The following is a 14,952-nucleotide window of genomic DNA, read 5'->3' as shown; positions in this document are numbered from 1 at the left end:
TAATCAGGAAAAAACATGTTTGTTTTATAAATTTGAAACCTTGTGTCATGTTTTTTAAAAGACACTGGGTGGTGCTTTTCACAGAGCTGGGATTTGGATGGACTGAGTAAATGGATTGTTAATTTAACCTACGAGGGCCCGGGAGTTCATTTGGGATTATTTCATCTAGTCCTTGGAGTAGGTTAGTCTGACACATAACCCCCAAATAACTCCAGGGCATTCAGACTAATTCTAGACTGTGTTGCTCAGTTTGTTCTAGTATCTTCCTGGCTGGTTTAAAGAATGTGCCTCCCAAGCAGGATTGTCTTATGCTGTCAACCTCGCGTCTGGAGGAAATGGGAAAAATGACCAAGTCCTCTGGGTTTTCCTCAACCCTGATTCTTCAGGTACTGGAGGGGAGTGCCTCCACCCCTTTATTGCAGGTCCCCTCAATGACACTGCAGTGCCCTTGACGGGAGTAAATGATACACAATGATACACAGAGTGGGACCTTCTCAAGGAGACCCCACAATTCCTCTATCAGTGGCTCCTGTGTGGAGAGACCCTAATGCCAGGCGTTTTATGATATATACTCCTTTCCCTCACCAGTGATTCATACAATTGGAAGAAGCAGCACACACTTTTTTGCTGAAAAGCCTCAAGCTTGATAGGCCTTTTGGAGTCAGTTTTTGAAACCCATAGGCCCACTTACCAACAAACTGGTCATTTTGTTCACTGGAGAGGAAAAGAGATATATAAGCCAAGAGGTACACAAAGCCTTATTAGGCCCCCTGGGAGGAATTATCAAGGAGAATTGGGATCGTCTGTAGAAAGCCTTCCCCGAGATCAGGCTTAATTTGGACCCGAATAGGTCAGAAGGCTTCAAAGCCCTGTTAGATTTCCAACAGTCTTGCTTGCTGGTATCTAGGAGGCCCACCAGTGTTTTCAAAGTCACAGCCATCACTCAGCTGGACACAGAGTCCCCCATTGCTTTTTTGGAAAGGCTGGTGTTCAGGGCCTATCAGACTTACACCCCATAGATCCAGAGGCCCCAGTGAACGATTGATCCATTCACTTGGCTTTTCTATCTAAATCTGCCCCCGATATTGAAAGATAATTACAAAAGGTACAATTTTTTCAGGGCAAAAATTTGACTGAATTGGTGGAAATTGTCCAGAAAGGTTAGAATACCAAGCTCTGCCAACTGAAGCAGAGAGAAAGGCCATGGCACGAGCTATGGTGACAGCTTGGAGGCCTGCGTGACAGGCCTGCACTAGGATTAATAAATGGAAGCAAACTTAGGGCTAACTTCCCGAATAGGAAACCTTTAAATAAGAATCAATATGCTTATTGCAAGGAACAGGGCCATTGGAATAAGGAGTGACCCCAAAGAAAGAAAAGCTAGTGAAGGGTCCCTCTCTTCTCAGTACAAGCCCTCAGGAATAGGGGAGCCCAGGCTCAATCTCCTTAATCCTCCATGAACCCTGGCTAACAATGAGAATAAGGGCAAACCTGTTAGATTTCTGATAGACATAGGAGATACCCATTCCATCTGAACCTGATCTTTGGGAATATTGTCCTCTCATTCCATTGCAATCCACGGAGCCACAGGGACCACTCAAAGGACTGTTAACTATGTTTTTTCTTCTTCCCCCATTCTTTCTTTTTAATGCCTGACTGCCCATACCCACTGCTAGCCCGTGACCTACTTCAGAAACTCTGATTCCTTATCACCTCGAGGATGAAAGGTGCCAGTTTGTCAATCCAACCCCCACTTTCTCAATAACCTGCCCTTTATATGAAGAGTACATGTTACAGGCTGAGATACCAGAAGAGGTTGCAATGGATAAGGGCCTGGAGTTTCTCCTGTTGGCTTTTCCCAATGTATGGGCAGAGAGGAACCCCCCTGGTCTGTCCCATCACCAGCCCGCAGTCATGGTACAAATCAAGTCCTGTGCCTCACCAATTCATGTAAAACAGTATCCTATGCCTCACGAGGCTAAGGTGAGAATCACCCTGCACATTAGGTGACTGCTGACTGGAAATTTTAAAAATAGGTCAGTCTCCATGGAACATCCCATTGTTGCCGGTACCCAAGGTAGGGACTAAATATTACCTCCCAGTCCAGGACCTACAGGAGGTAATCAAATAGGTAGAGAGTATATGCATGCAGAACCATGCCAAATTCATATTTTCTTTTAAGCATTTTCCCCTCAGGCCTCAATGGTACACAGTTTTGAAATTGAGGATGCCTTCTTTTGCATTGCCTTGACCCCAGTTGGTCAACCTCTTTTTGGCTTTGAATGGACAGACCCTGAGGGAAGGGTAGAGGAACAATTAACCTGGACAAGCCTCCCACATGCAATCAAAATTTCCCCACCCTCTTCTGTGAAGCTTTCAACCTGAATGTAGCAGCCTTCTAAACTCAATGGCCTCAAGTTACTCTACTTCAATATATGGATGGATGCTCTTTTGCTGGCAGCTAATGACTAGACTGTTTTTAGGTGGCCACCTAGAGCCTATTGGCCTGCCTGCAAAAACTGAGCTAAAAGGTCTCTCCTAAAAAGACCCAGGTAAGCACACAAGGAATCATGTACATGGGATATACCACATGTAAGGGACAGTGGGTCTTGTTCAGCACTTGAGTGCTGCGATGGCCATCACTGCGATGGTCATGTTTACCACCAAAACACAGGTGAGAGAATTTTGGAGACAGTTGGCTATTGCAGACTGTGGATTTTGGGCATTTCAGAAATAGTCAAACCCTTGTATCAAGCCACAAAAGGAAATGGGGCAAGAGCTGATATCAGGGGCTCAAGTGGGAAGAGAATCATTTGAAAATGATGATGGCAGCATATATACAATTGTGCTTGAGACACTGGACGAATGTATGGATTGTGATAAGAGATGTAAGAGCCCCCAATAAGAATATTTTAAAAAAAGAAAGAAATGGGGTTTTGGGATACGCAGAGACACAGACTTAAAGCAGGCTTTTGTGCAAGCTCCAGCTCGAACCCTCTCTGATATCTCTAAACCTTCCTTCAGTTTGTTTTTAAGTGATCAAGAGTGGCCTGGGGAATCCTCACCCAGGAATTGGGGTCCTGGGACCACCCTGTTGCCTACCTGTCTAAAGACTGGACCCTGTGGGGTTTGGATGGATCCTGTGCATCAGGCCAGTGGCAGCCATAGCCATTTTTGTCCAAAGAGGCTGACATACTACCCATGGGCCAAGAAATGGCTGTGTTGTCCCCTCACTCAGTACAAGTGTTACTCTAGAGCCACCCTCTTGCTAGAAGCAGAAGTGGACCATGACAGCACCGGCATGCCTAAAGCGGTCTACATGACAAGACTGGACATTATAGAAGTGCCTCTTCAGAATGCACAGGTTGAACTGTTCAGAGATGGAAGCAGTTTCATCAAGAACAACACCAGGTATGCCTGAGCTGCAGTGGTTTCTCTGGACTTCGTTGTTTGGTCAGCATCTCTGTCACGCAGCACTTCAGCCCAGAAAGCCAACCTAGTAACTCTGATAGAGGTACTTTGCTGGGCAAAAGGAAAGTGAGTATCCATTTTCACAGATAGTAGATATGTTCTTGCCACGACCCATGTACATGGCACCATCTAGAAGGAAGGGGGACTTTTCATTTCTGGAGGTAAGGAAATTAAAAACAAGGTAATGATACATTCCTTATTAGAAGCTGTATGGCTACCAAACCAGTGATTGTACACTGTCCTGGGTACCAGAAGAGCAATTCAAAGGAAGCCATGGGGAACTGGAAAGCAGATGAAGAGGCCAAATAGGGTGGCCATGTTAGACCACTGATCGTGACCTAACTTTTGTCCCTCTGCCACAACCTCACATAAACTACCTTATTACACAGAAGAAGAAATTGATTGGACCAAGAACAATTTAGCGCTGAAGGTAGCAACTGGTTGGTGGACCTTCCCAGATGGTAGCACCATGGTCTCAATGTGTTGGGTAATTCAATAATACAACAAATACACCAGGCTACACATTTAGGAAACCCCAAGCCTGGTGAGTTACTCCAGGAACAGTCTTATATCCCAAATGTAAATAATAAGAGTAGCAGCATAATATTCCATTATGCTGTGTGTCCCTAGGTGACTACTCGCCCCTCAGCCCCTGGACAACTGGAAGTAAGATTCAGGGGACTGACACCAGGGGAACGTAGGGAACTAGACTTCACTGAAATCAAACCCAGTCAACGAGTACAAATATTTGCTCGTAGTAGTTTACACCTTTTCAGGGTATGTGGAAGGCTTCCCTCCACATCATAAAAGTGCCACGGTGGTCACAGGAAACTGTTAAAATGGATTCCTATGCATGGTTGCCACAGTCAATAGGGTCTGATAATGATCCAGCTCTAACAGCCACACTAACACAACAAATCTCAAGGACCTTGGGGGTTGAGTGGACATTACACTGTGTCTACAGTCCCAAAGCTCAGGATATGTTCAGAGAATGAACAGATTCCTGAAGGAAATCTTGTCTAAATTTACATTAGAAACAGGGACAGATCGGTCATCTTTACTTCCCTTTGCCCAACTGAGAGCAATATGCATTCTTTATAAGAAAAGTTTCACCCCATATGAAATTATGCTCGATTGATCACTTCCTTTATTATCTAAAATTCAAGCCCCAAAGCAGGCTGAAATTTAGAAACAAAAATTACTTAAGTTTTTACAGGTCCTCCATGTAGCCCAGCACCAGTTGCTCCAGACCATGAAGGACGTGGTCCCTGCTCCTCCAAGCACTTTGACTCCCTCCCTGTATCCATTCAAGGTTGGAGACTTGGTCAAAGACATACTCCTACTGGTCTTACCCCGTGGTGGAAGGGACTTTTCACTGTTATCCTTCCCATGCCTTCCACCATAAAGGTAGACAGCATCATCCCATAGGTCCATCATTCTCATCTGAATCCTGCACTGGGTGAAGCAGAAGCCGTGCCACCAAAGACCTAGAAAGAACCCTCAAGCTAAGACTGTATCGTTCTCCCAAATGATACAACTGATGTGTGGATTGTTATGAGAGTTTAAGAGCCCCTAATAAAATGAGCTTTTAATAAAAATAATTTAAAATGTTGGAGGAAGGCTTATCAACCTGCAATATGAAGATAGCATAATCTTGCTTGCTGAAGCAACGTGAGGAGGGCTTGAAAGACTTGCTGATATAGATCAAGAATTGTAGCTTTTATTGTGGATTAACATTCAGTGTGAAGCAGACTTAATCCTCACACGTGCATTTATAGGATTATCATGATGAATGGAGAAAAGGTTGAAGTTGTCAAGGATTTTTTCTTGCTTGAGTCCACTAGCAGTGCTCATGGAACCATCAGTTAAGTGATTAAGTGACATATTGTATTATTACGGTATAGAAAAGCAAGAATATTTCTTTGAGGACTAAGGTGTGCTGACCCAAACCATGCTATATCCCATTGCCTCATAAGAATATGAAAATTGGACACTGAGTAAGGAAGACAGAAGAACAGTCCATGCATTTGAAGTATGGTGCTGGAGAAGAATATTGAAACTGACCATGGACAGCTCAAGGAACAATCAGAGACGTCTTGGAAGAAGCACAGCCAAGGTACTCCTGGGCGGCAAGACTTAGTCTTCCGTACTTTGAACAGAGTGTCAGCAAAGGTCAGTGCCTGGAGAAGGACATCGTAGTTAGTAAAATGGATGAGCAGCAAAATCAAAGAAGGTTCTCGAGGTGATGGATTGACATTATGGCTGCACCAATGGACTCAGGTCTCGGAACTAGTTCAAGGATAATGCCAGCCTGTGCAGTGTTTCGATCTGTTGTTCACAGAGTCACTATGGAAGCAGGGCTTGCGATGGCACCTAATAAAAACACCAAGCAACCTTGACACCACATTCTCCTTTATATAAGGCAACTCCCCTGATGATTTGTTCCCCATTCAGATTGATCAAGTATGGTGAAAAATATATCAATGGTGCCCACCTTCCCTGATTAAAAACCATGCACGATTTCTTCATTCAGTTAACACAACTGTCTCTTGATCCAAGTACAAGTTGCATAGCAGCACAATCTAGTTCTGGAGTTCCCATTCTTCTCAAGGTGACGCATAGTTCAATGTCCACACAGTCACATGCCTTGGCAGAGTCTGGAAAACACAAGCAAACATCTTTCCTGTAGTCTCTGCTTTCAACCAAGTTCCATCTGACACTAGCAATGATATCCCTTGTTCCAAGACCTCGTCTGGGTCTGCCCTGAATCTCTGGCAGTTCCCTCTCAGTGTGTTGCTTCAATTGTTGGAGGATCTATAGCAAACTTTTGATCCCATGTGTTATCAGTGATATGGTTCAATCATTTGAGCATTCAATTGATTCAACTTCCTTTGGAATGGGTACAAATTGCCTTCCAAAACTCTTGGCAGAGAACAGCGAATGCTTTCAGTGCTTCATTTGCTTGCTGACACATTTCCATTGGCCTTTGATCAATTGCTGGAGCCTTGCTTTTGGCTCATGTGTTCAGTGCAGCTTGAAGCACTTCTTTCAGCACCAGGGTGTTTGTGTACAGACTCCCTCCTGAAATGGTGGGCTGTCGACCAGGACAGTGATGGTGGAATCTTTCTATCTTCTATTGATGCTTCCTTCGTCATTCAATATTTTGCCCATCGAATTTTATTTTATTTTATTGGGGGGGGGGCGGGTTTCTGGAAAAACCAGAAAACCTGCTAGACAAATTATAAAAGAGCTGTAACACTACTTGCCCACAGGATTTTAAAGACTGCAACTCCAGGCTTGACTTTTGTATTCACTGCTTTCCGTTTAAGTTATGGTAAGCTTCTTCTTCTCCTTTGGTTTTCTAATTGTAGATATCTACACATTTAATTATATGGTTTTGCTTTGTCTTCTCCAGCTGCCTTTGGACTTCATGCTGGTTTCCATTGATTTTAGCTACTCTAAGACTGAGAGCAAAGTTCAGAATTTCATGTGACATCCACTTTGATCGTTTCTCTCTTTCCTGTCTTTTTAGTGACCTCCTCCTTTCTTCGTAAATGATGGTTTTAAGGCACCACAACCCACGGCCCTCTCTACCTCTTGTGTTCTGTTATTAGATTCAATGCATCAAGTCTGTTTGTGACGTAATTGAAATTCATGTGGGATAGACTTGAATTCATAGTTTGGCTCTCCTGATCTTGTTTTAAATTTCTTCAGCTTTATTCTGAAATTACATATGAGCAATTAATGGTCGGTTTGGCAGTCAGCCCCTCACCTGGTTTTAGTTGTTGATATCTAACTTCCCAGTCGTATATTCTCACAGATGTATTCGGGTTTTTTTTTAAACGTTTTATTAGGGGCTCATACAACTCTTATCACGATCCATACATATACATACATCAATTGTATAAAGCACATCCATACATTCCCTGCCCCAATCATTCTCAAAGCATTTGATCTCCACTTAAGCCCTTTGCATCAGGTCCTCTTTTTTTTCCCCTCCCTCCCTTCTCCCCCCTCCCTCATGTGCCCTTGGTAATTTATACATCGTTATTTTGTCATGCCTTGCCCTATCCGGAGTCTCCCTTCCCCCCTTCTCTGCCGTCCCTCTCCCAGGGAGGAGGTCACATGTGGATCCTTGTAATCAGTTTCCCCTTTCCAACCCACTCACCCTCCACTCTCCCAGCATCGCCCCTCACACCCTTGGTCCTGAAGGTATCATCCACCCTGGATTCCCTGTGCCTCTAGCCCTCATATGTACCAGTGTACAACCTCTGCCCTATCCAGCCCTGCAAGGTAGAATTCGGATCATGGTAGTTGGGGGGAGGCAGCATCCAGGATCTGGGGGAAAGCTGTGTTCTTCATTGGTACTACCTCGCACCCTGACTGACCCATCTCCTCTCCTAAACCCCTCTATGAGGGGATCTCCAGTGGCCTACACTTGGGCCTTGGGTCTCCAGTCTGCACTTCCCCCTTCATTCAATATGGTATATATATATATATATATATATATATATATATATATATATACACACACATATATATATATATATACAAATACATATATTCTTTTTTTTTTTTTGCATGATGCCTTATACCTGGTCCCTTGGGCACCTCGTGATCGCACTGGCTGGTGTGCTTCTTCCATGTGGGCTTTTTTGCTTCTGCGCTAGATGGCTGCTTGTTCACCTTCAAGCCTTTAGGACCCCAGACACTATCTCTTTTGATAGCCGGGCACCAAAAGCTTTCTTCACCACATTTGCTTATGCACCCATTTGTCCTCGGCGATCGTATCATGGAGGTGTGCAGCCAATGATATGATGATTTTTTGTTCTTTGATGCCTGATAACTGATCCCTTTGGGACCACTCGATCACCCAGGCTGGTGTGTTCTTCCATGTGGGCTTTGTTGCTTCTGAACTAGATGGCCGCTTGTTTATCTTCAAGCCTTTAAGACCCCAGTCACTATCTCTTTTGATAGCCGGGCACCATCAGCTTTCTTCACCACATTTACTTGTTCACCCATTTTGGCTTCAGCAGTTGTGTCGGGAGAGTGAGCATCATATATCTCTCAATAGCCGGGCACCATCAGCCTTCTTCATACTTGCTTATGCACACATTCATCTTCAGCGTTTATGTGAGGAAGGTGATCACACAATGATTGTTTTTGTTCCTTGGTGTCTGCTACCAGGTTCGTTCAACACCTTGTATTTGCTTAGGCTGTGTGTTTCTCTGTGGGCTTTATTGTTTCTGAGCTAGATGTCCACTTGTTTGGTGATAAACAATTGTACAGCGATAATAAGTAAAGACCATAGTAAAGTTGGTGGGACTTTTCTAGAGCTGTTACGGTATCTTATATTGTTAGTCTTTTTTAAAAATCGTTTTATTGGGGCTTCATACAATGCTTATCACCATCTATACATACATCAATTGTGCAAAGCACATTTGGATATTCATTGCTCTCATCATTCCCCAAACATTTGCTCTCCACCTAAGCCCCTGACATCAGCTCCTCGTTTTTTCCCCTCGCTCCCTCATGAACGCTTGATAATTTATAAATTATTATTTTGTCGTGTCTTTTCCTGTCTGACGTCTCCCTTCACCCAGTTTTCTGTTGTCCCTCCCCCAGGGAGGAGGTAACATGTAGATCCTTGTAATCGGTCCCCCCTTTCCAATCCACCCTCCCTCTACCCTCCCAGTATCACTACTCACACCACTGGTCATGAAGGAATCAACCGTCCTGGATTCCCTGCATCTCCAGGTCCTATCTGTACCAGTGTACATCCTCTGGTGTATCCAGATTTGTAAGGTCAAATTGGGATCATGATAGTTGGGGTGGAGGAAGCATTTAGGAACTAGAGGAAAGTTGCAGGTTACACTGCACCCTGACTGGCTCGTCTCCTCCCTGAGACCCTCCTGGAAGGGGATGTCCAGTAGTCCACAAATGGGCTTTGGGTCTCCACTCTGCACTCCCCCCCAAATTCACTATGATAATTTTTTTTTGTTCTGATGATGCCTGATACCTGATCCCTTGGACACCTCGTGATCACACAGGCTGGTGTGCTTCTTCCATGTGGGCTTTCAGAGCTAGATGGCCCTTTGTTTACCTTCAAGCCTTTAAGATCCCAGATGCTATATCCTTTGATAGCCGGGCACCATCAACTTTCTTGGCCACATTTGTTTATGCACTCATTTGTCTTCAGCGATTGTATCAGGGAGGTGAGTGCACAACGACATGATTTTTTGTTCTTTGATGCCTGATAACTGATCCCTTTGGCACCTCATTATCATGCAGGCTGGTGTGCTTTTTCCATGTGGGCTTTGTTGCTTCTGAGCTAGATGGCCGCTTATTTACCTTCGAGCCTTTAAGACCCCAGACGCTATATCTTTTGATAGCCAGGCACCATCAGCTTTCTTCACCACATTTGCTTATGCACCGCCTTTGTCTTCAGCGATCATGTCGGGAAGATGAGTATCATGGAATGCCAGTTTAATAGAGCTAAGTATTCCTGCACTGAAGGAGTACTTGAGTGGAGGCCCAATGTCCTTCTGCTACCTTAATACTAAACCTATAAATATAGGCACATAGATCTATTTACCCATCCTCATATATATATATTTCCATATGTACGTGCCTTTATTTAGACCTCTATAAATGCCCTTTGCCTCCTAGCTCTTTCCTCTATTTCCTTTGACTTTACTCTTGTCCCACTATCATGCTCAGTCTTCATTTGGGTTTCAGTAATTCCTCTTCCTTACATTACCCTTGATCACGCCCTACCAGGCCTCCTATACCCTCCTCACCACCGATTTGGATCCCTTGTGGTTCCCTTGTCCCTGGATTTGTTACCACCACTACATTTCCCCCACCTCCCCCTTTCCCATGTCCCCCTTAACTGTCGGTCTCATTTTCTCCTCCAGAATGTTCCTCCAGCTTATCTTATTTAGACAGACCGGCGGAGATAATAACATGCAAAAAACAAGACAGAGCGAGTCCGCAGGCTACGAAGAATGCAGAGGGCGCCCCGTGGCGCGGGAGCGGGATCCTTCCCTGTTGGTCATTCCCGCAGCGACACCCAACATCTTCCCGCGGCCCTCATGTTGTGAACTCAGCTCCCTCAGGCCGCTCCCACTGGGTCCTGCGTCCTGTCCCCCTGCGTGGGCGTGCGGAGCGGGTCGGCCGCACTGAGCTGGAGCCGGAGCCGGAGCCGGAGCGAGGCCAGTTCCTCAGAGCAGGAAGGGGAGACAGGGAAAGGGCGGGATGGGGTGGGGGGCAGCAGCTAGCAAATGGCCTCGCGGGCGCTCGACCACTCTTCGCGGAGCCCGCCGCTAGGGGGCGCCTTCGCACGCCAGCACCAGCCTGCAGGGGGCGTGGCCACCGCCGAGCGAGGCTCCGCCCCGGGCCCGCCCCCAACTCGGCCCGGAGCCCCACCGTGCGTGCTCTGTGGAAGGAAGTGGGAGAATGACCCGACCAGTGGCCGTGGAATTCCTCGGGATGCACCTCTCAGGATGAAGTTCCAAAGCCTTTTCCACCTGCATCAGGACACTTGGCTGGGAACGGTTGATACATCTCGGTTTCTTTCTTTTTTTTAAATTAATAAATCTTTTTATTGGGGCTCATACAACTCTTATCACAGTCCATGCATACATCAATTGAGCAAAGCACCCTTATACATTTGTTGCACTCGTCATTCTCAAAATTCTCCTTCCACTTGGGTTCCTGGAATCAGCTCGGTTTCCCTTTTTTTCCCCTCCACCTCCCTCCCCGCTCTCCCCTTCCCCCCGTCCCCTAATAGTTTATAAATAATTATTATATCTTCTCTTACACTGCCTGGCGTCTCCCCCCACCCTCCCTCCCATTGCCCATCTCCCAGAGAGGAGGTCACACATAGATCTCCAAGATCGATTCTCCTTTTTTACACCCCCTTCCCTCCCGGTGTTGCCACTCCTACCGCTGGTGTTGAGGGGTTCGTCCGTCCTAGATTCCCTGTGTTTCCAGATCCCTACTGCACCGCTGTACATCCTCTGGTATAACCAGGTCCGCAAGGTAGAATTGGGGTCATGATAATTGGGAGGGGAGGAAGCGTTCAGGGACTAGAGGAAGGTTTTGAGTTTCATTGTTCCTACACTGAACCCTGAGTGACTCATCTCCAACCCACTACCCCTCTGGAAGGGGTGTCCAGCTGTCTAGAGAGCACCCCACCCCCGCCTTTGTTGTTTGAGACCTGGTCTCCTCTGCCCTTCACGATCACCCATGTTGGTGTGCTGCTTCCGTGTTTCTAATGGTGGTTTTAAAGTAATAGTGCCCGTAGTCATCCTCCTCCTCCTGTGGAATATGCCCCGAGGCTAAGCCTACGTTAGTGGTTGACCAATGTTCATCACAAAGAAGACTTGGAAAATATCTCGTCTTTTAGCCTGGAATGCTAAATTGAATTTGTTATTGCTCACTTTTCTACAGAGGTTCTTTGTAGGAAAACGCAGATGTCTCCAAGACAGTTTTATTTAATTTTTTTCTGACTCATTACTCAGCCTTCCCAAATAAATGTGTGTGTGTGTGCGCAAGAGAGCTTCACAAATAAACTGTGTGCAAGAGAGAGAGAGAGAAAGGGGTGACAGTTGGGTGGGGAGAGAGACTGTGCATTCTGTCTGTGTGTAGATCATGGAAATGGTACAGGATGGGGCGGTCTGTCTTTCTGTTGTACGTAAGGACTCACTCCACAGCAACAACAGCAAAAATGCAAACACCTGTGCACATGCCCACAGAGGAAACATGATTGGGAGCATTTTGAAGGTTGTAGTCACAAGAAATAGGTACCTGATGTTTTTCCTCTTTTGCACCTACATTACTTTCCAATAGATAAGTACAACCTTAGAGGGCAGAACTGTTTCTTTAGTGTGAAAACCTTTCCTTGATTTTTTATAATAGAGGTCTCATACAATCTGTGTCCATTTCTGATGGACTAATTTCACTCAGCTTAGTATTCGTCCATGTTATGAAGTATTTTTGTGGAATCATCTTTATTTTTTAATTAACTTAAAATAATAACTTAAATAATTAATGTGTAAACAAAAAAACCAAGACAGAGCAAAACCAAGCAACAATATACAACAAAACAACAGCAACAACAAACCAATGACAGAAAACAAAACCCAACAAGAAAGAAAAGCTTATAGTTAGTTCAAGGACTGTTTGTTGGCCTTAGGAATGTTTTCCAGTCCAGTCTGTTGGGGCACCACGCCCTGGCCCCAAAGCCCACCTTCAGCATTCCTGGGGACCTCACCGTTTCGTTCCCTTGCTGTTGTGTTGCACCCCTTTAGTGTTTTGCCTTGATGTGGCGGGATCAGATCGGGCCCAATTCCCAAAGTGTCTCCAGTGTTGTCCCCTGTCAGCCTATGGGTCAGTGAGGGACGTCATGTCTCATAGTGGGTCTGGCCATGTGTTCTTCTCTGTGGACTGGCTGCTCTAATTGGGAACTTCGTCCTCAAGGCCTGGTGGGCCAGGATGTGCTCCACTCTCTCCTTCTCCTCCATCTGCTCCGATCAGATATATCCCTCTCCTGGAGTTGCATATTCAATGCCGTCCTTTGAAATAGATTCTTCTGGGGGGAGGGGCAGGTGTCCACGTAGTAGTTGGTATTGGGGCCAGCCCCTCAGACTTCTCCACTGGTTCCTACTGCACGCCAGCATGTTGCATTCACATCTTGGAGCACTGGGTTGATTTACCTAAAGAAGTTTGATCACCGGATATCATGGAGTCTGTCAAGATGACTTCTCCCAAGAGCATGCCGAAAGACGCACAGATGGTGGCACAAATCCTGAAGGATACGAGGGTTACAGAATATGAGTCAAGAATTATAAACCAGATGCTGCAGTTTGCCTTCCAATATGTGACTACAATTCTAGATGATGCAAACATTTATTCAAGTCATGCCAAGATGGCAACTGTGATTGCAGATGATGTGCGTTTAGCAATCCAGTGTCGTGCTGACCAATCTTTTACCTGTCCTCCCCCAAGATATTTTTTACTAGATATTGCAAGGCAAAGACATCAGACCCCTTTGCCATTGATCAAACCATATTCAGGGCCTAGAGTGCCACCAGATAGGTACTGTTTAACTGCCCCAAATTATAGACTTAAGTCCTTACAGAAAAAGACATCTGCTTCCATAGGAAGAATAACCATTCCGGGGTTAAGTGTTGGCTCTGTTACCAGCAGACCTAGTGCTCCCACACTGGGCCCACCAGCCCCACAAACCATGTCTGTTTCAACTAAAGTAGGAACACCAATGTCCCTTATAGGACAAAGATTTACAGTACAGATGCTTGCTTCACAGCCCCCCACTGTGAAAGCATCAATTCCAGCAACATCAGTAGTTCAGAATGTTCTGATTAATCCATCATTAATTGGGTCCAAAGCATTCTTATTGCCACTAACGTGGTTTCACCACAAAATACTGCCAATGAGCCATGAAATGCATTGAAAAGAAAACGGGATGAGGATGCCGATGGTGACGACGACGATGATGAGTACGATCATTTGTAATCTAGCCTTGGTGCATGTCACGGCTTGAATCCATTGTCCTTAAACATGCATGCTGGATATTTTCTCATGTGTCTTACAAAATTAGCATCTAATAAGTAAATATAATTTCCAATTGATGTTTTTAATATATATATAATCAGTCAATAGTTTTTCATTAACCTTTGTGTGTAAAAATAAAGTTGATATTCATAAAAAAATCACACTACTTTCTTTCACCTCTTATCAAGCTGCAGGTGTGACTCTCCTTTTCACCGGCCAGGAACACTCCCCTCTGCTGCCCTGTAGTCTGGTGTGTTCTCCTCAGGGCATGCTCTCTATTGAGCTCTCCCTGGGTTACTTCCACCCCATCTTTGAGTTCATGGTTTTCCCTGAATTCAATTAATTAGACAGCAGAGGGCACAGTATGACATTCCCCAAGAAAGCAAACTCACTACTACATAGTCAGTGCGGACTCATAGTGACCCCATAGGCCCTTGGTCCGTCTGCCCATGTGAGTCTCTGAGGCTTTAACTCTTCATGGGAGCAGACAGCCTTGTCTTGCTTCCAAGGAGGCCCTGGTGGTTTTGAACTGCTGACCCTGTGGAACTTTGGAGGGGACCCTTTTCTTTTCCGGTTCTAAGGCTCTCAGTACTAGAGGGCTGTGCTCCGGGGTGGGGGTGGGGTACTCAGAGACTCTTAGCTGTAGACAGTGGGTTTTTTATAGGGTGTATGATTCATCTGGAACAAAGGTCTCCCCTGACTTTCAAGAGGAAAAATGCCTGGATATAATGGGCCCCAGACACAATGTTCCCAGAGGGCGGGAGAGTGTGCCATGCTTTGGTCGGGGTTCCCCATCACCTACCTACATTATCCTGGAGTCAGACGGAGATCTAGGACAACACTAGTTTCCTCCTTTAAAAAAAACAAACAAAACTGCAGCCACAGCCCTTGAAATGCTTTCTG

The 14,952-nt window shown here is 45.4% G+C and overlaps 1 protein-coding gene and 1 non-coding gene across 2 annotated transcripts; one reads left to right on the top strand and one right to left on the bottom strand.

Annotated features, from left to right (window-relative positions):
• Nucleotides 1-6,668: 6,668 nt before the first annotated feature.
• On the bottom strand, nt 6,669-6,732 carry LOC142430040 (U7 small nuclear RNA). Its single transcript, XR_012780529.1, has one exon. It is a non-coding gene; the product is annotated as a U7 small nuclear RNA (small nuclear RNA).
• Nucleotides 6,733-13,198: 6,466 nt separating this feature from the next.
• On the top strand, nt 13,199-13,948 carry LOC142429335 (transcription initiation factor TFIID subunit 9-like). The gene has a single exon (XM_075534406.1). The coding sequence runs from the start codon at nt 13,217-13,219 to the stop codon at nt 13,946-13,948; it is 732 nt and encodes a 243-aa protein (XP_075390521.1). The 5' UTR covers nt 13,199-13,216.
• Nucleotides 13,949-14,952: the final 1,004 nt, after the last annotated feature.

This window comes from Tenrec ecaudatus, chromosome 16, assembly GCF_050624435.1.
Source record: "Tenrec ecaudatus isolate mTenEca1 chromosome 16, mTenEca1.hap1, whole genome shotgun sequence".
Classification (NCBI taxonomy): domain Eukaryota; kingdom Metazoa; phylum Chordata; class Mammalia; order Afrosoricida; family Tenrecidae; genus Tenrec; species Tenrec ecaudatus.
Note: the sequence above shows the minus strand (reverse complement) of the source record. Positions and strands in the feature narration are given on the sequence as shown.

What these genes read in the sequence shown, in the direction of transcription:
- LOC142429335 (XM_075534406.1), top strand. Translation starts at nt 13,217, where the DNA reads ATGGAGTCTGTCAAGATGACTTCTCCCAAGAGCATGCCGAAAGACGCA.